The following is a 26509-nucleotide window of genomic DNA, read 5'->3' on the forward strand; positions in this document are numbered from 1 at the left end:
ATTTTCTGGACCCTTTTTTTTTTTTGCCAGAAAACGCCCACCCGGATTTCGTTCACCGGAGTTTTTTTTTACATGAGCTTTAGGGATCTTAAAATTACCGTCTAATTTAGATGAGCCTAATAGTATATTTTTTTTTAAAAAAAATGAGGTTAAAAAGGTCGGGAAAATGTATTTTAAAGAAAAAAAATAAAACAATTTTCTCTATTATCTATTTCCTTTTATTTACAAATTTGCCACCTTACCATTTTCAATTATCATCAAAACTACGTAGTTTTGTTATGTCACACAATAAGCTTTTTGCCATATCTAGACCCCTTGTCGCATAAGCTGGAATAAACACTTAGCAAAATTATACGGCACATGTTGATGTCTCAAGATATAAAAGCTTCTGTTGATGTGTATTTTTCTGTTTTTTAATTAAAATTAAAAATTGGTGTAATTATTTAATTATATGGTTATTAAAAAAAGCAGATTTAATCGAAAAAGACAAATACAAAAACATATTATTCTATAGAATTAAAAGAGAACGAGAAAAGTAACAGTGAAATTGAAATCAATTTCAATTCAAGTTATTATATATCAATTATGTCCTCAAATTTTTCATAAATCACAACTAATCCTACATCAAAACGACGTAGTTCCATGGAGATCTCTCATGGTTTGTGTTGAATGTCTACCGCTTGATTTTGTATTCTTTGCATTCGACCGCTTCATCTCTTTCTTTGATATTTTTTGTGGCTATTATTTTGAAATTCCATCTTTCATCTTCGTTCATGATGTGCTGGTTCAAATGATGTGTGCCCTTCTAGAAAAGCTCATTCTCTTCTGCCTATGCTCATATGCTCATCTCTCTCTAAATTCCTCTCCGTCTTCCATCGGCATCGATCTCCAACAATTGATCTCTGGTGAGACTCTGCCTTCTTTATTCCTCTATTTCTTCCAGTTTTCATTGCATGTCTAATTGTTTCAGATGTATTTCTTCATAGAAGAAATTAGGGTTTCATTTGGATTTAGTTTTTTTTTTTTTCCGCAAAACCAGCCATATTTTTCCAGTTTTTCTATTGACTTAGATTTTAGATATGAGTAACAGAGATATGAAAGGAATTGAAGTTGCCTTTCAGCTCATCGGAAAATCAATCTCTAGGGAATCAGGTTGGATCGATTTTCAGCCTGGAAATTGTCTAAGAAATGCATATATATAGAGATTGAAGAGTGGGGGTGAGGATCAGCCTTCGAATAACTTAAATGTTAAGCTAATTTCTGGGTTTCAATTTTAACAAAGACAAAAGTGTCAAAATTTGTTTCATTTGGTCCTAAAATCACACAAAAAAAATGTTCAGTACCCAATTATTTTTTAAATCTTCTGTTCCTTTGTACCCGCGGTTTCCCTAATTTTGAAATTTCAAAGCTTATTGTATGAAAGCAATTACAAGGCATCCTATAGGCAGCTTAATCAACTTAGATTTCGGATAAAATTGCAACTGCACCCATTGTTACATGTTTTTTTGTTGATATTTTTAGAATTCAAGTTGAGAAACAGTGCGTCTCCTTTTGTTGTTGTGAAATTTTTTTCTTTATGTTGTTGCTTCGTATCTGCATAGAACGTGTATGGATTTGTTGCCCTATTCAAATTATCTAATTCATTAAGAATCAAATAAATACAACTTTACTTTTCCTTCTTATACCTTAGATATAAAATCAGGAACATTGGCCCTGGAATGAATAGTTTTTATATCTTTCAAATTTTGAACTTCAATAGATGAATGAATTTAGATTATGGAAAAAGGCTAGAACTTGGAGTTTTATTAATTTGTCAATTACAATTTTGTATAAATTAATGCTTCCGCTCTTGAACAGTTCTGTCTGTTTCATCAGATTTTTATGTATCAATAGCAAATCATATTAAGGGTCTTTCACAAACAGATTTGTTGTAAGGATAGTTAAAATATGTACATGTAATGCTACAATTGTTAATGTCGAGTAGAACATCAGTTAATGCTTTTGTTGTTTAATCATTGGTGAACCCGTGCCTTTATCGGTGCGACTCATACATCGTTATTTCCTTTGTCCTTCATTTGGTCGCAAGTTAGTTTTACCAGTGGTAGTTTTAGGCTGTGGAATACTCAAGTTTTTAACTCAATTTTAGCCACTCAGATGATCAGATCATTGTGACATTATTAAACAGAACAATTTTCAATCCCATTGGCTTTGGAAAGTGGAAGCTTTAGTCGATGGCTATATCATACTTTATTTTTGTATTTTTTTAAAATCACTAACCAACACCCTAGCTTTAAACCATCAATATGAATTTGAAACTCTTTGTCCATTACAATTGACTAAACAGAAAAATTAAGCAACAAATTAACCATATATGTAAATTTGTTCTTCAACACAAATTTGTAGCCCATAGCTTTGCAATATCATCAATTACAATTGAATAAGAATTAATTAGACCACCTTGCGAACACAAGACTCCAACAGATGAGCCAAGGAATTTGTGGTGTAACTGAGTGGCTGCTTAAGAGATTGCCTAACATAATTGGAGACCAGTTTCTTTTTCAATTTTTTTTTATTGAAATAATACACTAAGGACTCAGAAACCAAAAATTTGCAGAAAATACATTACCTCTAAACATGCAGTGAATTTGACAATTTCTTAAATCCAATCATCCATAACATTCAGAGGATAGAATACCACTGCCAAATAAAAAAAACACTGGTGAAATAATCTTGGTGACTTATAGTTAACTTTCAAATAATTATTTAAGTGCATGTAATTCAATCAACTTATTAACACTGCTTTAGTCAGGTACCTATTGAAATTGAACTCAAAATTACATTTAAAATTAAAATTAAGAGTCATTTGGGGTGGGGGCAATTCATTTTTTTTGAAGAAAAGAAAGACACAGGAGAAAGATAAAAAAAAAAAAACTCCAGAGAGTAAAGTAAGAAAAATACAAAGTGAAAAGTGTTTTTAATGTGAAAAATACAAGAGTTCATCATCTCTGTTCTTAATCCTTCAAATCAAAATACCAAATTGAGTATTTTGATAATGCTAATTGCAACAGAAAGCTTCAAATCACACTTTTGAAATTGTTCTGCATCAGTTCTGGTTCTTATTTCAACAAATTCAGGTTGCTGTACTCGATTCTGTTCGAGGGTTTATTTTGATTGCGTTCGTGATTCCATGTCTACACAAAACTGGATAACAGCCTGGAAATTAATTCATGAAATATGAGAAGTAAACTTCAAGTGTTTAATTTAGCTCACAAAAACTGAAAGCTAAGTAGATGGATATTATTGAATCTAGGAGGCTAAATCTATATTGAGGTTTCTCTAACATGTTAAACTTAGTCTTTAGAGATTTTTTTTGGCAAATTGTAGAATTTGTCAAATTTTTAATATCGAGTGAACTTAATTTTCTTGATGAAACGCGAGGATAAATTTGATTGAAATATGAAAGTAGGCATTTCCAATGAGCAAAACGCCTACTAGGTAGATGTAGAGAAGAAATTGCTTACTATGCTACACCATGTTTTGAGGACCACAAACTGTGGGAAAAATTGAAAAGTCAAGTCAGAATAAAGTATGTTAAAGGAAAATCATAAGGTGGTCAATTTGAATTTTCTACTTTTCTTCTTTTTACAACAGATTGCTTTGTGAGGTTCTTTTGATTTTACTGACTTTTTAAGTTTGCTTTAGTTTTAGAAAATTGTACTTGGATAAGCTTTTTACTTTCACCTGAAACTTTGATGCAGAAAGAAGGTATTTATATGAAGGAAGAAGCTGTATGACAATTGTAATTTTAGCAGAGGAAACTTGAAATGCTCATAAGCTTTTCCAGACAGTTAAACTTATCAACTGTGGAATTAGATCTGACTAAGGTACTATAACTCCACAAATCTATTGTTCAATTTTAACTATTCTATATTCTGTGAATATTTTGCCTTTATTCATGTTTGTCTGGTCCTTTTCTATATAATCGCCAGTGTTGTGTATTACCGAATGTCAACTATATTTATGTTACTGCAGTTTCATCATAATCATTTCCTTTGCTTCATTTTGTTGTGGTGTCTATCTTTCTTTTTTCCCTCATGCTTTTGATGCTTACAATATTGTATTTAAGTTTATTTTTCTGCATTTCCTATTTCTTCTGCATGCTTTATGGGCTTGTTTATTGTGACCCTCAAATGGAGTTAGCTTACAATTTCATATATAAAAGAAGTGGAGCAATCAATCTTTTGAATTTTTTTTTTTTCTCAAATTAGTCTTGATGCCAATTATGTAAGCAAATAAACTTGATGCAGTATTATTAGAAGCTTTGGCTTTATGATTGTCCGTAATTTGATTACTCATTTTAGCATGTCAATGTCATTCAGTTGCGAACTTTAGAAGATTTAATTAGGGTTGGTAATTGAGAAACTTCCAATTTACTAACTCTCGCCTTAGATAATGAAATGGACAAACCATATGTTCTCATAATCTTTTTATTTCATCTCAGCTAACCCAAGCCAAAAGCAATGTTCATCACCAAGATGCAACATCACATGCTTTTAAATTTCTCCTTATTATAATATAAACTTCATGTAACCTATTTTTGTTGTAGATATAGACTTTAGTTCAGTTATTTTGGTTGTAGATGTAAACTTGGCACCATGACTAGAAAGCATCATATGTTTGTGGCTATCTATTAATTATTTCCAGTTTTCTCTATTTGCAAACTACGGTTTCATTATAATCTCATTTATACACCATTTAAATAAATTCAAATTATCAACTCTTTTAAAAAATTATATACCAATAAGGAATTAATTTTTTTATAATACTCGAAGCAAAGCGAGAGGTTCGTTCTAGTATATATTAACCCCGAAAAAGGAGATTTTGGCATAAGTGAGTAATTAGATTTTTATTATTAATCGGATAAAATAATAAAATGGTCCTAAGATTTTTGGAAAGCTGCAATTTAACTGTAAGACAAAAATCGAACCAATTTACTATGACGAAACTTGAGTGTCATGTAATATTTACAATTAACTGCTTCACTGATTGTTAGGGTGTAGATTTTTGACCCCTGACATGTAGACCTGTCCATGGGCCGGGCCGAGCCTGGCGGGTTTTTGTGTAAAAGTGCTCGTTCCAAGCCCAGCCCAGTCCAGTATTAATTTAGACGGGCTCGGAGCGGACTGGGATCGGGCTTAAAAATCAAATCCCAAGCCCAACCCATACAAGTCCATCTAAAAAAATATACATAATTTTTAATTATAAAAGATCAAATTTATACTTAAAATAAATATTTAATTATAAATATGTAAATTTCTTAATTAATAATAATAAGGCGGGTCGGGCTGGGCCGGTCCGTGATATTTTCATATGTCCCAAACCAGCCCAAAAAAATAGGCGGGTTTTAGCGGGCCTTGGATCGGGCTGGACCTAAAAAGTAAATTTCATTGTCCAAGGCTGGTCTAAGGGACACGGGTCTGGGCGGACCGGACAGGTACCCGGGCCCGTGGACAGGTCCAGTGACATGTACTATTTTTCGAACCGTACGGATGGGAGGAAGTGTATCTCAAGAACAGAAACCGTACTGATCGTATATTTGTTTCCATATTCTGTAGAGCTTTCATGATCGCATTTTTATCACTTATTTGTAACTTTGCACTTGGTTTCTTATGCAATTGAAGGGTCGGCGAAGGCTCGGAGAGTCCCCAAATGGAGCAGAAAAGAGTCGAGAAGAATGATGTATCTGGGTAAAGTTTCTAATTTACAATTAACTGCTTCACTGATTGTTAGGGTTTAGATTTTTGGCATCCTTCAACATTTTGTGATTGATTGAACGGACAAATTGTTTTATCTGATGACATTGTTTGATGAAAGTTCACTGTGAAATCATGTTTATTAGATCTTGTTGTCGTGAGCATAGTTGTCAAATACATTTTTTTGAATCTTCATGAATCGAATGGAATGCTAAGATTTTGTTCAAATTATTAGACTAGAAATGCAATTTTAATGTCAAAAAAGAAAGAAGAGAGACTTATGAAGAAAGAAAGAACAGAGAGTACAGTAGGGGAGAGAAAGTGCTTTTATCATCAAATTGTCTAGTCAGAAAGCAGTCTACTCATGTACTAATGGCAAGGTCCGGGATGCGGATAATCGTCTTGATGAAGTCATTTTTAGCTCTACCTTTTAGTGTTAAACCGCGGGTGCAATCAGGCTTGGACCTAATCTTTTGACTTCTCTTCTTGTGATGAGAAAAATGAATTCACTCGCGGAACAAATACAAAATTTGTAAAGAAAGGAAATCCACTCTCAACTCTTTGATTTAATCGAACAAAAAAAGACAAGTTTTGAATTGGTAAACCTCTAGTAACTGATCTTTCCGCAAGAGAATAGGGTTCCATAGGAATAGAAAGTAGAGAAAGCCTAGGGTGAATAAGGCCTAAAGCCGGTTAGAGGCTCCTAAGCCAGATCGGGAGCCCTGAAAGCTTAAAGGGTGGAACGATTCACATCCTATATTATATAGAAATCTGAGTGCTTCTCGGATACGAAGCACGAAGCGGAGTGATCAATATCATCTAAGTTTACCGTAGGTAATAATAGATTGAAGAGAAAGAAATAGGTTTGTAGAACTAAAAAGAAGGCTAAAGAGCCTGTTCAGGTACTATAATGGGTGAAGTCGTTTAAAGCCCATCTCCTGGGACTATGTAAAATTATGTACTTGGGAGAGACTAAACGAACTGGGCATCCATCTCGTAGAATCAAGACCTCTAAGGTTGCCAAAGAAGCTTTCATTCGTTACCCCGCTATTTCAAGTAATTCAGCTTAGCTGCCCAGGTGACCAGTTTAGGCACTCTTTCTTGAACAGCATCGGACCTGGTGTGATCTGAGTTACTGCCAAAAGACTACTGAAGAAGAATGCGAACTCACACAAAGCAAGTCATTCTCGAAACAGAACCGCTCCAGATCAAAAGTGTTAAAGTGAAAGAAGGTCCAGAGTGGAGGCGAGAGGCAAACTCAAGTCTTTTGGAATGAACCACGCCGAGGGAGATGAAGACTTCACCTTTGCCTACTTAACCAATAGTGACCATTAAAGTCCATGTCTTCTTAAGGCAAATCATAATCTTTCACCGAGTGGCAAATCATAATCTTTCACCGAAGTTCACTCCTCCGCCGGAAAAAGAAGCTTTGACTCCGTCTTTTGGAACAAAAATTCACTCGACGAAAGAGCTTTACAAGCGGCGAAGCTCTTCTTCTGAAGACCGGGTTTAGTCAATGCTGGGCAGATTGTTCTCCTACTCGAGTGAAGGGCGGTACTGTCTTTTAAACCCCTTTTGGGGTAAATTCCACCTACGTACTACCTACCGTCTTCTGCTTCTTGGCTTTGGCTTGCAATAGGTGGCAATTACCTCATTTGTGTCAAACCTAAGGATGGGAGGAAGTGTATCTCAAGAACAGAAACCGTACAGATCGTATATTTGTTTCCATATTCTGTAGAGCTTTCATGATCACATTTTTATCACTTATTTGTAACATTGCACTTGGTCTCTTCTGCAATTGAAGGGTCGGAGAAGGCTCGAAGCGTCCCCAAATGGAGCGGAATAGAGTCGAGAAGAATGATGTATCTGGGTAAAGTTTTTAATTTACAATTAACTGCTTCACTGATTGTTATAGGGTTTAGATTTTTGGCATCCTTCAACATTTTGTGATTGATTGAACGAACAAATTGTTTTATCTGATAACATTGTTTGATGAAAGTTCACTGTGAAATCATGTTTATTAGATCTTGTTGTCGTGACCATAGTTGTCAAATACATATTTTTGAATCTTCATGAATTGAATGGAATGCTAAGATTCTGTTCAAATTCATAATATTATAAAAAATAAAATATTTAAACTCAAAATATTATCGAATATTAGTCTAGAAATGCAATTTGAATGCCAAAAAAGAAATCATATTGATCAAGTACTTACAATTCAAATCTAATGCAAATGCAATCCTAATAAAACTACTCCGATTAATAACTTAGTGCAGATGGAGAGTTTGAGCTTCTTATTCTTATTATTATTATTATTTTTTACCTTGTTGTCAACTTGATAATGATGGAATGAAACTAGTTTGAGTTGATAAATAACAATCGAACTAGAGGATAGTGGATTTAGTAGTTAGTGTTGTTGAAGTTTTTGATGAACAGTAATCAAGATCCGACTCGAAATAGAGCTGATTCGAATCGTGAATTGTAAGATTCTGTTACAATTTAGATTCACCCTATAGGTTAGGCTCAAAATTGAGCTGAATCGAATAGTACGATTCGAATAGTGAATAGTAAGATTCTAACAACAGTGGTTGTGAGCTTTGGTGTTTTCTTCTTGTTTGCCTTGTTCTAAAAAACTTCCGATTTGTACATTTCACTTGGTTTTCTGTGCATTTGAAGGGTGGAAACTGGAGCTAATACCTCCCATGGACAGATGGGTGGATCCTGGAAGAGCCGTCGTGAATTTATGAGGTTTATCAATAGGTAAAGTTTCTTATCTTATCTGCAATTAATTTCTTCACTGATTCTAAGAGTTTGGATTTTTTGATATACTTGATGAATCAAATACCATTATCTAATAACACACAATTCTTTTTATTAGTTGATAGCTATGTTGCAGAGAAATGGATACAGACACCGGCAATCCTAATTTTTGAAAAACATAGGAAACAAAAACATATAAATATTACAATGACTTCATACTGTCAGATCTTAATATAAGATCTATGATTGGGCCTTAACTATGAGTTTAAACTTTTGGTTCAAACGGTTCCATGACATGATATCATCAGCAACTTCATTAATTTGTGAAATTAAAAACACATGGTGGGATGGGCCTCTGTTGTACACGTTGCAAGCCCAGAGGGCATTTGCGTGTGAGGGTGTGTGAGAAATTAATATAAGATTTATGATTGAGCTTTAACGATCAGCCTAAGTTTTTGGTTCAAACGGTTCCATGACACATACACCAAGAGCACTAAAGTTGGCCAAAAAATATCAATTGGCCCTCTGACCTTATAGAGTTCTCGTTAGTCCCTGAAATTTGCTTAAAGTGACATGTTTAACCCTCTAAGTACACATGGTAGAGCAGGGTAGGATTTTGACAAATTAAAACGTATATCACTTTAAACAAGTTCGTTGGGCTAATAGATTACTATAGGCAAATTTAGGGATCTAATAGATCACTATAAGCAAGTTTAGGGGGAGGGGTTAATAGATCAATATAAGCAAGTTTAGAGGGTTTATAGGTCCCTTTAAAGAAATTCAGGTGGTCAACAATTCACTTTAAACAAGTTCAGTAAGTTCAAAGGTTAATTAGTTTTTTCTTGTCCAAGTTCAGGGCTCTTGATGAATTAATTAAGTCTATTAAAAATATAGGGACATATAACTAGATAGATATTAGAAGTATAACAATAAAAAATTAGTATTTATACTATATCAGCAGAAAATTGGAGTAATTAGAAATTGTAGAATAGAAATTAATTAAGAAGTTCTAGCTAAAGAGGAAAGGAATTTTCAATTCGCTAAAATTATGGTCGAAATTGGAATTGAATTGTGTTTGTTGACGGAAACGGTTTCCTAAACAAGAAACGTGTCTCCTAAGTTCAATATTTACAGAAACCTGCCGGGAAAATGTCGTACTAGTTTCCGGGAGTTTCGGTTAAACGCTACTACAAAGGAGTTTCTGTGCAAAAGGACCTTGTTGTTGAGACTTTTAGCATAAATGTTTTCTTCTTTGCTGCTGTGTCTTGAAAAGCTTTCGCATCACATGTTTAGCAACATTTATCTGTTTTTGTCTTACTGGACTTAATTTTAGCATCAAACTAACATGTCCTAAATTGCAATCTTTATTCAGGAAAACTTCCAGTTTTATATAGCAAAAATTTTATATGTCGAATTTTACGTATAGCCTGACATTTAAATTAGAATAAAGAAAGAGAATTGTATTTATTATTTATTTAATTCAACTGCATTAAACTGTCAAGTGACGACAAAAAAAAAGTATATTTTTACTTTTTTTAGTTATCACGTGGTTACCACGTGACTATCATGTTATAAGTAGCAGAGTTCTTTGGAACGTAATTGCCACATCATAGTTCCAGTAATTTTTTTTTGTCTGAATTGATTGGAATAAATTTCTATTTTTATATATGAAAAGTGTTTCTGTAGTTATCGCTATGGCTATATTAATAACTTTTAGCATGCCATTTCCAGCTACAACTCAGAGATCCGGTCATGTGATAGGCATTATGTGAAGATTGCTTTAGAAGCTTACGAGAAGAGAACGGTTTGCGTCTTCCTTTTACCTATTTGTTACATTTCATCTTTTCTAGAGTAAAAATACATCCGTATCCTGTGGTGAAGCTCTTAGCCTAGTGGTTGGGAGCTTACCTAGACTAAGAAGGTCATGGGTTCGAATCACATCCGGGTGGGGTGGGGATTTTTCTTTCTTCTTTAATGTAAGCGCACTGTGCGCAAACTTTTAAAAAAAAATACATCCATATCTCTCAACAAGACTTGTCAAGTATAATGACAATGGTTAATTTTACAAAGAATCTCACAAGACTTGTCAAGTATCCTTGCAAATGAGCCCTAATTCCCTATTTACAGGCCTCCATACCGATCTATGAAGATTCTATATACTTTACAATACTTAAAAGACTAGAAAAATCTAGAGACACTTGTGTAGGGGCGGTTTTGGGCACCCCTAGAAAGTTCCAGGCCTTTTTGGCCCGTTCTGACACACTTCGGGTCCATCTGGCAAAAAGGTTGTGCCAGTGACAATATATACAAAAAATTTCAACTTCTCCCCCATACTTTCAAAACGTCCTACTTACCCCTAAACTTTCTTGAGGTGACTTATTGACCTCCTAAAATCCACGTAGAAGAGCAAAAGGAGATTTTGATGAAGTTGAAATGCCTAAACTTTAAGCAAGTTTATGGAGCTAATATATCATTATAAGTAAATTCAGGGAGCCAAAATGTTACTTTAAGAAAGTTCAGAGAGTCAACATGTTACTTTAAGCAAAATTCAGGGTAAATAAGACGTTTTGAAAGTATAGAGAGGTAGTTGAATTTTTTGGACAAGTACAGAGAAGTCTCTTATGAAAGTAAACAATTTCAAAACAAAAAACTCAAAGAATTAAATTTGTTTACAACCATATTTCCCACGTAACCACACGCTTTCGACCAAATCACAGTTTTCTCTCTAAATAATATTTTCTCTCACCGAACTAAATAATCTTACAATTAAAATGTTCAACAACTAAAATTGCTTAGAATGCCATTTCCATTTTGGTGGGTTACCTACGGGACATTTATATTATTAAAAGTTAAAGCTCAAACAATTTTATCTCTCATTTTGGATAGAGTTTAAAGAAGATTAAATAATGGAAGGGGAGGAGAAAATCTTAACCTCCAAATCCCGCTGATTTAAAATTTAAGTTTTTGGAGATTTTTTAACCTCGATAACTTTCTTCTCCCAAGCATGCTTAGATAGTTAACCTTCCATTATTTAACCTTTAAGAAGCTCCATTCAAGGTAAAACCTAAGCATAGTTGTTAAAGGCGCAAGGGGTCCTAGAGTCTAGGCTCATGGTGCAACACAAGCGAGGCGCAAAAAATAAAAAACTATATATATTCTATTACCAGTTAAAGCATAAACAAAAAAAAAACACTTATGACTGATAAACCACATAAAAACATAATAATAAATGTCAAAAACAATAAGTTTAGTTCATACTTCACAAAGACATTAACATATACTTAACGTCTTAACCTAAGTAATCAACTAATGCTACTAAACTAATAATCATTTACTGTTACAGTTTCTTATGTTGTGTCCTGATGATTTTTTACGTGACTTTTTTTAATCCCTCTCTAGTCCCTTGACATTCTTATTTAGATCAAAGGTTAAGATTAAGTTTATTTAAATTAGATTTCTGGTCGAGATTAACCTTGACTCAGGCTCCCAAGCTCCGGCAAGAGAATTTTAAACTGCACCTCGCCTTGTGCAATCAAGACTCACTTCCTCGAGCCTTGCGTAAGGCGCGCCTTGAACAACTATAAATCTAAGTTGAGAGACCATGGATGTAATTTACTCATCTTTTCTGTAAGCAATTTATGCTACAACATTTCTAATTGGAGACTTTTTTTTGTTAGGGTGTTAAACATGAAATTAAACGTATCTTGTTTACTCATCGCAAATCCGTACTTGTCCCTGGATATGAGGGTGTTAGAGAATGGTGTCACGTGAGTTTCACTGCTAAACCCAAAAACACGGACCACCGTCCAAAGCACTTCTTTGGTGAAATGGTGCTTGATCCCATTTCAGGGACACGTGATGTCACTCACTGTTCTACTTTCGAGCCTAGTGGTGCTGGTAACATATATATTACTTTTCTGCCTTTTTCTTTTTGAAAACCATTGGGTTAGATTAATTACTGCGCAATATATTAGCGTCATAGTTGTCAAATTGAGATTCGAATCTCGATTCATGAATTGAAATCCACATTTTGTGAATCGTGGCTCGTAAAATTCATATAAGAACTAAAATATTTACCAAGTTGAACTCAAAGATATATCAAATATTAGTCCAGAAATGCAATTTTTATGTCAAAAACGAAATCATATCAACCAATTATTTAAAATTCAAATCTAATAAAAGTAATTCACAAATCGGACTTTGTTTAATAACATAGTGGAGATGGAGAGTTTGAATTTCTGACTCTGTTTTTTTTGCGTCGTCAGCTTGATAGAATGGAACTAGGTTGTTCATAACTTGATAAATAACAAACGGAATAGAGGAGAGTGAGTTTAATAGTTAGTGTTGTTGAAGTTTTTGATGAACGGTGATGAGGATACGGCTCGTAATAGAGCTGAATCGAATCGCAAATCGCAAGATTCTAATAACAGTGATTAGCGTCTCTATCTACTTGTCTAGATCATCTGATTGGATTTTTGAATTTTCAAATTGTTTCATTACCCCCCTTCAACTTTTTTATATATTGATCTATTGGACCTTAAAACTTATTTAAAGTGGCTTATTAGCTCCCTGAATGGTTTGATGATTCATTATACGTTTTGACTTGTTTAAATCTCTCTTGGTTCTTTCACGCTAGGGGACTAATGCGACATTTTAAATAAGTTCGGAGAGCTAATAAGAGATGTTTTTCTCAATTTTTATTGTTTTATTTTCTCTCTTTCATTCACTTGTGCAGGATTGACCTATGGTTGTGGATTTTGTCCAGAGAGTCCTTCAGTTCTTCATCCGGCTTATGCATATCGTGCTGGTCTTCCCTCCTCCACTTATCCGACTAAACTTTCTTATGATTATGTTGTTGCTCTCTGAGTCCTACGGTTTTGATAGGCATGACTATTAGTTATTTTTTTTAAGGGTAAAGTACAAATTTAATTCTAATAAGGAGAGCGGATTTAGTCTTCTCGTATAAAATAGTGCAAATTTATGTTTAACATTTACTAGACGGTGCAATTTTAAGTCTCATTAACAGAATATGAGTTCTTTTTAATAGAATATCCACAATTTCAAGTCTTAAGCTGAAAGATTAGAGGGTGGAAAGAATATGAAATTGCATATGAAAAAAACTCAGGAGGCTTCAAATTGTATTGGTTGGTACACATTAGGTTTAAAGTTGCATTGTCTTATATTTGGAAGTTAAAGTAAATCTGCTCCCCTAATAATTATAGGATTAAATTCGTGTCTTATCCCGTATTTTCATATATGAACTCATATATAGGAGTATCCAGTCCATTATGCTTTTTCTTTATTAACCGAACCGAACCTATCGGTTTTTAATCTATTTAAACTGAAACCGGTCCATTAGGTTTTGACCGGGTTTTGGCTCATCCCTACTTATATATAATTTTTGAGTACGTTTGATAATGCCATAAGCTTTTTAAAATTGTATACATTGCGTGTCTCACTATTGACGACATTTGCGTCTAACATTGCAAGTGCAATTTTGACTTGTTATTCCTTTGTTTGGAGAAAATAAAGAGTTATAATATTCTACTTTATAAGTGCATATATATATATATATATATATATATATAAATAAATGGGATGGGAGTCGATACGGAGAACATTTTGCCCTGAATCCTAAATGGGGAACGAGGTGGAGAATAATATTCCCAAACTGTGGGGATTCTCACTTCCACCCCGATTAATTCTCGTAAGAATTTGTTAAGTCCAAAATATATCTAAAATATTCTACATAAATACATTAAATTTACATTGAAATCATGCTAATTATATTCATTTGAAATACTTTTACGTCTTTATTTACTTATTTGATGCAAGGTACTTAAATATTTGGTAAAATCCAAATAGGAGCAAAAACGGAGCTAAAACGGAGCTAGAATGGAGGAAAAACCTTAAAAACGTACCGAGAATGCATATCAGTCAGAAGAACGCTCGAGGAGGACGAAAAGCAGTCGAGAGACAGGGAATAATCTCTCTGTCGCGACTGAGATTTTGAGAATCTCAGTCGCGACTTGCGGAGGCCGGCTCGGGGGAAAAACGAAGTTTCAAGCTAGCCCCTATACTCCCTGTCGCGACTGAGATTTTCAGAATCTCAGTCGCGACAGCGAACCTCCCTGCACACTAAACACATGTTTAAAACGGAAAAACGTGTCCGTTCGTTCGGATAAAAGCGACCCTTCACCAGCAGACACGACCCGTCATTTACAACCCTTCAACAACTATAAATAAGTGATCCATTTCAGAAATCAAGGTTGGTTAGGTTGGAAAAGTTAGAGAAATTAGAGAAGAAAGTTGTTATGTTGAGTTTCTGATTCAGAAAAGAATCAGAAAGTTAGATTTCATTTCTGTAAACAATCGTGTTGTACACGAATTGTATTTAGATTAGTTATAAACACAGTATTAGTTTAGTTTTCATTCTGATAGTGGACGAGATCAGTCTCTATTCCGAAGATCCAGCGAGAAGAATTGACGGCTGAAGCGCATGAGGTTTGACGAACCTACGGAGTTTGAGAGAAAGATTGACGACCCGGATCTCAAAGTTTTCGTTGCAATGCTATCCAAGTTTCTACTTCTCTGTTAACTTGTGAAAATTCACATTTCATTAATGATATACTTATTTATTCAATACATTCTTATTGTTATTTTGATATTGTTCTGACAAAATGATTTTCAAAATGATAAATTGGTGTTTTTATTAAAACGTTCTATTCCATCTTATTCATATAAGAACTTTGTTGAACACTTAACAAATTTAGTTTTTATGGATGACATGATCGCTGATCGCGGCTTATCAGAAATAAAACACCAGTTTGATTAAGGTAGGAATCATCTCAACACCAGGGGGATTTCTATGGTTCGAAGCAATTTAATTGAGTATATCGCTATATTGTTACATGTCCATAATCTCACAAAGTTAAAGTTGCTTTCTTTGCTTTATGAAAATAAGTTCTATTTTATTCCGATTACGGAAGTATCTGCTTTATAATCAAAATTCCAAAACGGAATTGTTCTCTAAACTCAATATAATCCTTCTATCTAATCCTAATTTACCAAAACCAATTCCATCAATTAAAACGTATTTCTTTTATTAAACCTAAACACGTGATTAAACTGAATTAAATAAAGTTTTAGTTAAAAAGCGTTCCCTGTGGGTTCGATATCTTTTATTACTACAAGCGTATACCGTGCACTTGCGGAAATCGCTCAACAAGTTTTTGGCGCCGTTGCCGGGGAACGCCAAAATTTTAAATTTTTCGTTTTTTATTTCGAATCTAGGTTTAAACATAATTATTTTAACTTTTGTAATTTAATAGTTTTCATTTACTAATTTATTTATTTTTCAAAATTCTGTTTTGTAGGTAGTTTCGGTTCGTGCAAGATTTCAGGTTCATGCGCAGTTCTCGAAGTTCAGGCATTGTACCAGACCCTATAGACCCAGAAATTGAGAAAACCATTAGGAAGAACAAGAAAAATAAGAAAAACAAAAATAAGACCCCAGTAAAAACACATACCGAGCCAGAAAAAATGGCAGACCCACCAACACTTATGGAATACGCTAGGTCAGGTGTGGCCGGTGTAACCAATAGTATCGTTAGACCCAGAATCACCGCAAATCAATTTGAAATTAAGCCAGCTTTGCTTAATATGTTGCAAAATAATGTAACATTTTACGGGTTACCTAACGAAAATCCTAACACCCACTTAACAAATTTCCTAGAAATTTGTGACACTTTTAAAATTCCAGATGTGACTGCAGAAGCAATCAAACTTCGCCTCTTTCCTTTCACTTTGAAGGATAGAGCCAAAGAATGGTTAACTTCTATGCCAGCCGCAACTTTTGCCACTTAGGAACAATTAGCCCAAGCGTTTTTATCTAAATATTTTCCTTTAGCAAAAACCGCAAGAGTCATAAAGGAGTTAACATCTTTTTCTCAAAATGATAATGAGACTCTTTATGAAACTTGGGAACGTTTTAAAGAACTTCAACGTTTATGCCCACACCACCAATTACCCGCTGAACTTTTAATGCAAACATTTTACAATGGACTAAATCCTACAACTAGGGGTTCATTAGATGCTATGTCAGGAGGGCTATTTATGAAGAAAACATCAGCCCAAGCGAGAGAACTTTTAGAGGAAATGGCAATCAACAGTAGTATGTGGCCCGCGGAACGTGGACATATGCCGGTGGCAAAACCATCATCCTCAACCACATCATCAGTTAAAGGTATAGTTGAACTTGATCCAGTCGCGATGCTACAAGCCCAATTTTCTGCTTTATCGCACAAAATTGACAAATTTATGGCACCACGCGATACCAATGGCAATCCAATCCAAACGGATGTGGATTACGAAAATATGAGTGAGATCGAACAGGTAAATTTTGTCCAAGGGCAAAACCAAACTAATAATCCTTATTTTAATACTTATAATTCTGGATGGAGGAATCATCCTAACTTTAACTGGAAAGATAACAGTAACAATAATGCAAGTGCTAATCAAAATCGTACCACTAATTATCAAAATCAGTCAAGAGATACAATTAGCACTTTATCTTCTAAAATCGACAAGTTTATAGATGCTATCAGTGGAAAAATAAGTAATCACGACGATGGTTTTAAACGGATCGAAAATAAATTCGATCAGCTTATTAAAAACCACTCATCTAGCATCCATAATTTGGAGGTTCAAATTGGTCAACTTGCTAAATCAATTCCATCCCGAAAAGAGGGAAGTCTTCCCAGCCATACGGAAGAAAATCCGAAAGAGCAGGTGAAGGCTATTACTCTTCGTTCAGGAAAAAATTATCAAGGGCCTGAAATGCCCAAAGGTGCAACATTACCAGGAACTGATTTACCAAAGTCCAAGGAAGATATCTTAAACACAAATAGTTCACCATCTGACGCAGGTACCAAAACTTTTGTACCCAAACCACCTTTTCCACACAAAGTTCGAAATAAGGACTATGATAAACAACTTCTAACGTTTTTTGGATAAACTTAAAAATTTGCATATCAATTTGACATTTATGGATGCAATAACACAAATTCCTAACTATGGTAAGTTTTTAAAGGATTTGATTTCAAAGAAAATCAGTTGGGAAGGAATTTCATCCATTTCGTTAACTGAAGACTGTAGTTCAATAGTATCAAGTAATTTGCCCACTAAGCTCAAGGATCCCGGATGTTTTACTATTCCATGTAAGTTGGGAGATATTGAATTCCCAAGTTATCTTTGTGATTTAGGAGCAAGTATAAACTTAATGCCATTGTCTATTTTTAACAAGTTAGGTTTAGAAGAAGATATCAAACGTACCAATATGGTTTTGCAATTAGCGGATCAAACCACTAAGAGGCCATATGGTATAATTGAAGATGTTTTAGTCAAAGTCGATAAATTTATTTTTCCTACCGATTTTGTTATCTTAGACTTTGCATATGATGTGAATTGCCCTTTAATTTTTGGTAGACCGTTTATGAACACGGGACGCGCTCTAGTTGATGTGTCGGAATGGAAGGTAGTTTTAAGGATAGGAGAAGATAAGGTCGAGTTTAATATGAACAAAGCGATGAAATACCCTATGGAGGAATTCACTTGTATGAAACTTGATTTAGTCGAGGAATGTGTCAATGATGTAATTCAAAGTGAAGAAATGATTGAACCTATAATAGATGAGGAATTAGATGATAAGGACCCAGAGCCTTTGATTAGAGAAGATGGACCAGTTCCGCCTTCAATTGTAACACCCCCTAAATTAGAACTTAAAGAGTTACCCAGTCATTTGAGGTACGCTTTCTTAGGCGAAGGCGATTCTCTACCTATAATTATTTCTAACAAATTAACAAGCGATCAAGAAGAAAAATTGAAAGAAGTTGTTAGAAATAGGATAGGAAGTATGGGATGGCAAATTTCAGACCTAAAAGGAATTAATCCTAGTATAGTAATGCACAAAATTCACTTAGAAGAGGATAAGCCACCTAAAGCGGATAGGCAAAGACGCTTAAATCCGAACATGAAAGAAGTAGTAAAAAATGAGATTACTAAACTTTTAGACAATGGAATCATTTATCCAATCTCGGATAGTGAATGGGTTAGTCCAATCCATTGTGTACCTAAAAAGGGAGGCATAACTGTTGTAAGAAATGATGAAGGTGAACTGATACCTACACGAACCACCACCGGTTGGAGGGTTTGTATAGACTATAGGAACCTAAATAAAGCTACTAGGAAAGATCATTTTCCTCTACCTTTCATTGATCAAATGATCGAAAGGATAACCGGTCATGCATTTTACTGTTTCCTAGACGGTTACTCCGGATTCTGTCAAATTTACATTTACCCGGATGACCAAGATAAAACAACCTTCACATGTCCTTACGGAACATTTGCATATAGGAGAATGCCTTTTGGTCTATGTAATGCACCAGCAACTTTTCAACGTTGTATGACAGCAATCTTTAACGACTTCATTGAAGACATAATGGAAGTTTTCATGGATGATTTTTCAGTTTATTGAGATTCTTTCGATGCGTGTTTACAAAACTTAGATAAAGTATTGTCTAGATGTGAGGAAACGAATTTAGTATTAAATTGGGAAAAATGTCATTTCATGGTAGACGAAGGAATTGTTTTAGGTCATAAGATATCTGAAAAAGGTTTAGAGGTGGATAGAGCAAAGACTTCAGTTATAGAAAAATTACCCCCACCAACCACTGTTAAGGGAGTAAGATCATTTTTAGGTCATGCATGTTTTTACAGACGGTCTATAAAGAACTTTTCTGTAATCTCCAAACCACTTACTAATTTGCTTATGAAGGATTCAACTTTTGATTTTAATAAAGATTGTTTACAAGCTTTCAATACTTTGAAAACGGCTTTAGTCAGTACACCTATAATATCAAAACCCGATTGGAATCTACCTTTCGAAATTATGTGTGATGCGAGTGACTTAGCTGTAGGATGTGTATTAGGTCAAAGGAAGGATAAGAAACTTCATGTTATATATTATGCGAGTCACACTTTGTCCGGTGCACAACTAAATTACACCACAACTGAAAAAGAAATGTTAGCAGTAGTTTTTGCATGTGATAAATTCTGATCTTATTTGTTAGGATCCAAAGTTATCATTTATACTGATCATGCAGCTTTACGATATTTATTTGCTAAGAAAGATGCAAAACCACGTCTTATTAGATGAGTTTTACTATTGCAAGGATTTGACATTGAGATTAAAGACAAAAAGGGAGTTGAAAACCTGGTCGCCGATCATCTATCAAGACTTGAAGATGAAAACGGTCCCATCGGTGAAACATCAGGTATTCGAGATGATTTCCCCGATGAACATCTCATGCAAGTACAAAGTGTCATAGCTCCATGGTATGCGGATATAGCCAATTACTTAGCTGCACATGTTGTGCCAGATGGATTGACTTCTCAGCAAAAGAAGAAATTCTTTTCAGAAGTTAAGAAATATTTTTGGGAAAATCCATTCTTGTTCAACACATGCGGCGATGGAATACTTAGGAGATGTGTTAGTGAGTTTGAATATGACTCTATAATGTTAGAATGTCATGCTAGCGCTTACGGAGGTCATAATAGCGTAAGCAAAACATCAGCTAGAATACTTGAATGCAGATTCTTTTGGCCTACTCTGTTTAAAGATGTCCGTTCATTTATTATCCGCTGTGATAAATGTCAAAGAACAGGGAATATAGGAAGGAAAGATGAGATGCCTCTTACGGACATATTGGAAGTTGAAATCTTCGACGTATGGGGGATTGATTTCATGGGTCATTTTCCTACTTCTTTTGGCAAAAATTACATATTAGTAGCCGTAGATTATGTTTCAAAGTGGGTTGAAGCAATTGCAACCCCGACAAATGATTCTAAAGTAGTTGTTAAGTTTTTAAATTCAATATTCTGTCGATTTGGAGTTCCTAGAGTTATGGTAAGCGACGGTGGTACTCATTTCGTAAATAGAGTTTTTGAGTCACTTATGAAAAAATACGGAGTACACCATCGTATCTCTACACCGTACCATCCTCAAACGAATGGTCAAGCAGAAATTTCAAATAGAGAACTCAAATGGATACTTGAGAAAACAGTTTCGTCTTCTAGAAGAGACTGGGCACATAAACTTGACGATGCATTATGGGCATACCGTACTGCATTTAAAACACCTATCGGGATGACACCTTATAGATTAGTCTATGGTAAAGCTTGTCATTTGCCGGTTGAATTAGAACATAAAGCATATTGGGCTATAAAAACCCTTAATTATGATTTGCAAAGCGCAGGGAAAAAGCGTTTGTTTGACTTAAACGAGTTGGATGAATTACGCTATTTGTCCTACGAAAATGCAAGAATTTATAAGGAAAAAATTAAAAAGTGGCATGATGCCAAAATCAAAATTAAAAACTTTAATGTTGGGGATAAAGTCTTACTTTTTAATTCGAGATTAAAGTTATTTCCAGGTAAGCTAAAATCTAGATGGACTTGACCATTTTTTGTTGTTAAAACATTTGATTACGGAACTTTGGAGCTAGAAAAGTCTAATGGCGAACGATTTAAGGTCAATGGTAATCGTTGCAAGATTTATTTCGACGGAGCTCCAATTCAAGCAATTGAATCCGTGGATAAATTTTATGAAAATTAATTTCTTTAGTTTTCATGTTTTTAATTTATAGTTTTTCTTATTTTATCTTCATCATTATTATTTGTTTTTCTTTTTAATTTATTTATTTTTCTTTTTAATTTATTTACTTAAATTTTTATTTTTATATTTATTGTTGTGTACAAATAAGTTTTGTTAATATTAAAATTTTAATTTAGTCATGTTTTGAAAATTTCATTAAGTGTTAAGTGTTATTGAGAAATTAAATATGCAGAAATCTCAGTTGAGATTTTCCATGTCTGAGGATTTGGAAATCTCAGTTGAGATTTTCTGTCTTGTTGCATTTGAAATAACTGTAAGGGATTACAGTCTTCTTTCTTTAAAATTTCTGTCAGTTGATTCGAAGATGTATCACTTTGACACCTTTTTCTTTCTAACAGACACAACCTTTCACTTATAGGATTTATATATTCCTGTAGGATCAGACTTCTTCCATTTCATTTCATCTTTCTGAATTTCTTTCTCAAATTCTCAAATCCTACAGACTTCATTTTCTTTTCTCTCACAGACATGACTAAGTCTCTGAAAAATGTTCAAAAACACAATTCTTCTCAAAAAGGGAAAGTTGATATCTCCGATAGATATGGTGCATGGTTTCCCATTTATAACCATGATGAGGGTAAACGCTTTATGCAATTCAGATATGCTCAGTTCTTTGGCATGATGTATCTGGACGAGTTTCTAAACGAGGAACTCGGGATAAGCGAAGACATTGATCGCTATCTGACTAATTTGGGTTGGTCCAAATTTGTTTCTATGAAATTTCCTATAATTGGAAATTGGGTTCTGGAATTTTTCTCCACCGTTAGGTTTGTCAACAAGAGACGTGTTCGTCTCAGTTTTCATTGTGAGGAGGAGGTATTCACTTTAGGATATCCAGAACTTCACAATTGGTTTGGATTTCCACCCCGAGACACAACTCAACACCATCCTGAAAAGGATATGACTTCTAGAGATATATGGAGGATGCTAACAGGATTTTGGCGATTCAATCCACGTCTTGCCTTCAACAAATCCATTAATTCTAATTCCATGCTGTATCTGCATAAGTTCCTCTGTCACAGCCTTTTTGGTCGAGTCAGTAGCAATATTGTGAAAGATACTGATCTTTATGTGTTGGGTGACATTTTCTAAGGCAACTCAGTGAACTCCTCGAAGATTCTAATGGAGGGGTTAGTTGCTGCTTCCTGTTTGAAGAAACGGAAGATTGGGTTCGCCAACATCATATGTGGAATAATTTTAGGAGCCACGGGAACCATTTCTGTTCCTTGGATTGATACAGAACCATTCCCGATTTTAGACTACGAGTTCTTGGAGAACGAGGGACTTGTCAAACGAGTTTTTCGTTCTGGTCCAACATTCCTTTCTGCACCAGAGCGGCAAGTCTTCATTCAAACGAAGATTAACAGGGCCAATGCACGTCGTTTTTCTAATTCTAGGGACATAATTTGAGTTTCTGTTGTTTTATTATATATATGAGTGTTTGTTTTTTTTTTTTGTGTTTATATGAGTAACATGTTTTTATGTACTATATTTTAAGGTATTGTTTATGTTTTAGATTATAATAAATAAAAGTGCATTAATTCCTTAGTTTATTTTCTTTTATTTAAGGAACAACCTTTGGTTTTCCTTTAATTTAATGTTTCAGTTTTGTTTATTTCAGTTTCAGGTATTAATTTTAACATTAATGTCACTTAATTTTAAGAGGAATTGGTTTAGACGTGTTAAAATCATCAATAGTCCCAATTTTACCCAGATTTTTCAGAATCTCAGTTGAGATTTCGAATTCTCAGTTGAGACAGCGAAGGACGAATTTTTGAGCGAAATTTCGCCCCTTTCCCCACTTGCTGTCGCGACTGAGATTTTGAAAATCTCAGTCGCGACTTGCGACCTGCAGGTGCGGGATTGGGCGAAATTTCACCCTCTTTTCCTATTCCCACTCTATTTACTACTCTATTTACCTATCCTAATCAATACCTATACTTACACCTATTTATATCACCTATTTTTACACCAATCAATCATCTTTTCTCTTCCCAATAACAAGATTCACTCATCTTCCCCATAAATATTTACCCTATTCATCTTCTTCCCCAATTCACCACCATTATCTTTTACTCTTACCTTCATCCTTTCATATTTTCTTCATCTATTTCACACAAATTTTATCTATTTCACCCAAATTTCACAAACAAATCACTATGCCTAGACAAAAGACCGTTGCAAACAAAGCCAAGGCCACCGAGATCAATCGTTTACGAGTTCAATATGACGCACCGTTCGATATTACGTCGGAAGCCGAAGGACGCAAATATCGCCGATTCTCTAATGTCCTAATAGAGTTCGTCGACATGCCTTTTCTTGACACCGACACGGTAAACACACTTTCTTTTACCGAGCGTATTGATGAATTTCTTACCGTTCTTGGTTGGAAACGATTTGCTAGTATGCGTTTTCCTAGTCTTAAAACGCATATTATTGAGTTTTTGGTTACTCTAACCTATGACAAGAAGAAAGGAGTTATCTCTTTTCGTAGTGATGGAGTTCGTTATGATGTTGGATATGCGACCATGAACCGTTGGTTTGGTTTTCCTACTCGGAATTTTTATTCAAAGCCAAAGCCTTTTGATTCACACACGGTTTGGAATTCTTTAACCGGTTTAGATGTTTTTAGTCCAAAGAATACATCTAGTAAACTAATTAAGGATGATCGTGTATTCTTCTTTCACAAGTTTTTATCATTCTCCTTATTTGGTCGGGTTGAAAGTTCAAAAGTGCAAGTTCGTGATTTGGTTGTGTTTGATGCTATTTTTAAAGGTTTGACAATTGATAGTATTGAGATAATATTTACTAACTTGGTTCAATCTTCTAAGTCCTGCAATAAGCAAGTGCCTATGGGTAATTTAATTACCGGCATTGTTTTGGGCGCTCGAGGTGAATTAGCGGATTATCAAAATATGTCTCATGTTGGTTTACCTTCATTGGATCTCACGGCACTTCAAAGAGCCAATTTATTGAAGAAGTTGGAACCCCCCGCTTTTATATCTTATGCGGATCGCACAAGACGTGTTTTTGCTACGATGGGTAGTGAAGCCTCGGGTTCTCAAGGATTAGGTGCCCAAGATGATGATGAGGACGATGAAGAGGAATTTAACGAAGAAGCGGAGGAGGAGCATGTTGATGTTAATGCCAACGAGCAAGCAAATGTGGAACCAAATGAAGAAGAACAAGTTGGATGGCAACGTGTTTTGACACAAATGAACGAGCATAACCGTCACATGAATTTGCGGTTAGATGAAGTCGTTGCCAATAATGCCGAAATGAGTTCAAGGATCACTACGTTGAGTCGTGAGTACAAGTCTACTCGTCGCCGGATGCTCTCTTTCTTCCGACGCCAAGGAGTTGAGACTACGCCTTCTCCACCACCATCACCTTGATAGGTTTTATCGTTTCTCTCTTTAACTCATTTTCGTTATTATTATTATGTTTTATTCGGTTTGGTACAATATTTTTACTTATGTTTTGTGCAATTCTCTTTATTATTCATGTTTGAATATTAACTTACTATCTTTTTCATTTCTAATTCGTATGGTTTATTTCGTCCTATTTTTCGTGTTTTATCGCTTTTTGCACCAATGAGGACATGGTCCAAATTAAGTGTGGGAGGAGATATCTCATACGAATGAGAATGAATGCTATTTATTTAAAGTATAAATGCATATTGTTACTCAAGTTTAAGTAAAATATAATATGCAACATTTTCAAACAACAAATGCAACATTTTCATATAATGTGCAACACTTTTCAAAAATAATAGCTATTTTTCATAAACATATATTTTTGATTTCATATGTTTTAAACATTTTAACTTTCAAAATAATGTTAAGCATATTTTAAGGTTATCATTATTGGTAGAAATAATATTTCTATACGGGCTATATTTTTACAAATATTTTTACAAGTCTCCGATACGATTTTATCAAAAAAGTCTCGAGTAAATGTATATAAGTAAAATTTCTTTAGTTTCAAATCTCTACTTTATATCATGAATTCATGATAAATATAAATCTTATTTTCAATTTTCAATTAGGTTTATAGGCATAAATCGAACTAACAACTTTAGCTTTTTAGCTCGATATTATTTTTCGTCTTACATTAAAAACCAATTGAAGTTTTTAAGGAAACTTTAGCCATAATACATGTTGAATTTCAAGTCAATATAGGATGAATGTGCTATTTTTCTTTCCCAATTTTATTTTTGTATTAATTAAGTCAAGTAGTCATATTCTTAACTTTTGGCCACGATTGAGACCAACCTTATCACAATCGAGGTATGAAAGGGAAGAACATTAAGTACCGTTTACTTTTGGCCACGATTGCGACCACCCTTATCACGATCGAGGTATGAAAGGAACGTTAAAAAAAATTAAAGCAAAAATTAAACGTGTTTAAAGTTTTAAGTAACGATTGCGTCCACCCATGGCATGGTCGGTACCTCTTAAACGAACACGAAAGCGAATTAATGCGTATAAAGTTACGATCGAGACCACCCTTATCTTGGGCGTAACTAAATCAAATATATTAAACCTAAGTCCTTAAATCCATATTTGTAATAGTTTAGGTTTGGGAAAGGAAATTTTGTGCTTAGAAATGCCTTGAGATGAAAGATTCAAAAACATGCGTGCTTACACCGTCCCGAATACTTCAATATAAAAATTGAAATACAAGACGAATGATATATCTCTTTTCTACTAGCTAGTTTGATACTTTGCGTATAAATATACCATGAAGAGTTTATCTTTCGGTTTAACTAATTCAAAAAGGAATATATGGATATATGTTCTATTTATAAAGAAATTGGTTAAAGAATAAATTCAGTGAAATTTTGCTCGGGACTAGCAAAAGCTTAAGTGTGGGAGTTTGTTAAGCCCAAAATATACCTAAAATATCATACATAAATACATTAAATTTACATTGAAATCATGCTAATTATATTCATTTGGAATACTTTTACGTCTTTATTTACTTCTTTGATGCAAGGTACTTAAATATTTGGTAAAATCCAAATAGGAGCAAAAACGGAGCTAGAATGGAGGAAAAACCTTAAAAACGTACCGAGAATGCATATCAGTCAGAAGAACGCTCGAGGAGGACGAAAAGCAGTCGAGAGATAGGGAATAATCTCTCTGTCGCGACTGAGATTTTGAGAATCTCAGTCGCGACTTGCGGAGGCCGGCTCGGGGGAAAAACGAAGTTTCAAGCTCGCCCCTATACTCCCTGTCGCGACTGAGATTTTCAAAATCTC

General features: G+C 34.4%; 1 protein-coding gene and 1 non-coding gene across 6 annotated transcripts; one reads left to right on the forward strand and one right to left on the reverse strand.

The window, feature by feature from the left end:
* The first annotated feature begins 667 nt into the window (after window positions 1-667).
* Window positions 668-15156, forward strand: LOC136232751 (uncharacterized). Of its 5 annotated transcripts, none has more exons than XM_066022139.1 (9): window positions 668-905; window positions 3759-3884; window positions 5682-5747; window positions 7558-7623; window positions 8430-8513; window positions 10245-10317; window positions 12191-12410; window positions 13249-13320; window positions 14379-15156. In XM_066022139.1, exons 3-9 carry the CDS (start codon window positions 5710-5712, stop codon window positions 14405-14407), a joined length of 582 nt encoding a protein of 193 aa, XP_065878211.1. In that variant the 5' UTR covers window positions 668-905; window positions 3759-3884; window positions 5682-5709; the 3' UTR covers window positions 14408-15156. The 5 variants fall into 5 exon arrangements, with proteins under 5 accessions (XP_065878211.1, XP_065878212.1, XP_065878210.1 ...); XM_066022140.1 differs by having other exon boundaries at window positions 669-905; window positions 14349-15156; XM_066022138.1 differs by lacking the exon at window positions 14379-15156 and adding an exon at window positions 6863-7457 and having other exon boundaries at window positions 672-905; window positions 13249-13894.
* Window positions 15157-16433: 1277 nt separating this feature from the next.
* LOC136234357 (small nucleolar RNA R71) lies at window positions 16434-16540 on the reverse strand. Its single transcript, XR_010691244.1, has one exon. It is a non-coding gene; the product is annotated as a small nucleolar RNA R71 (small nucleolar RNA).
* Between the last annotated feature and the right edge of the window lie 9969 nt (window positions 16541-26509).

This window comes from Euphorbia lathyris, chromosome 6 (assembly GCF_963576675.1).
Source record: "Euphorbia lathyris chromosome 6, ddEupLath1.1, whole genome shotgun sequence".
Lineage (NCBI taxonomy): Eukaryota > Viridiplantae > Streptophyta > Magnoliopsida > Malpighiales > Euphorbiaceae > Euphorbia > Euphorbia lathyris.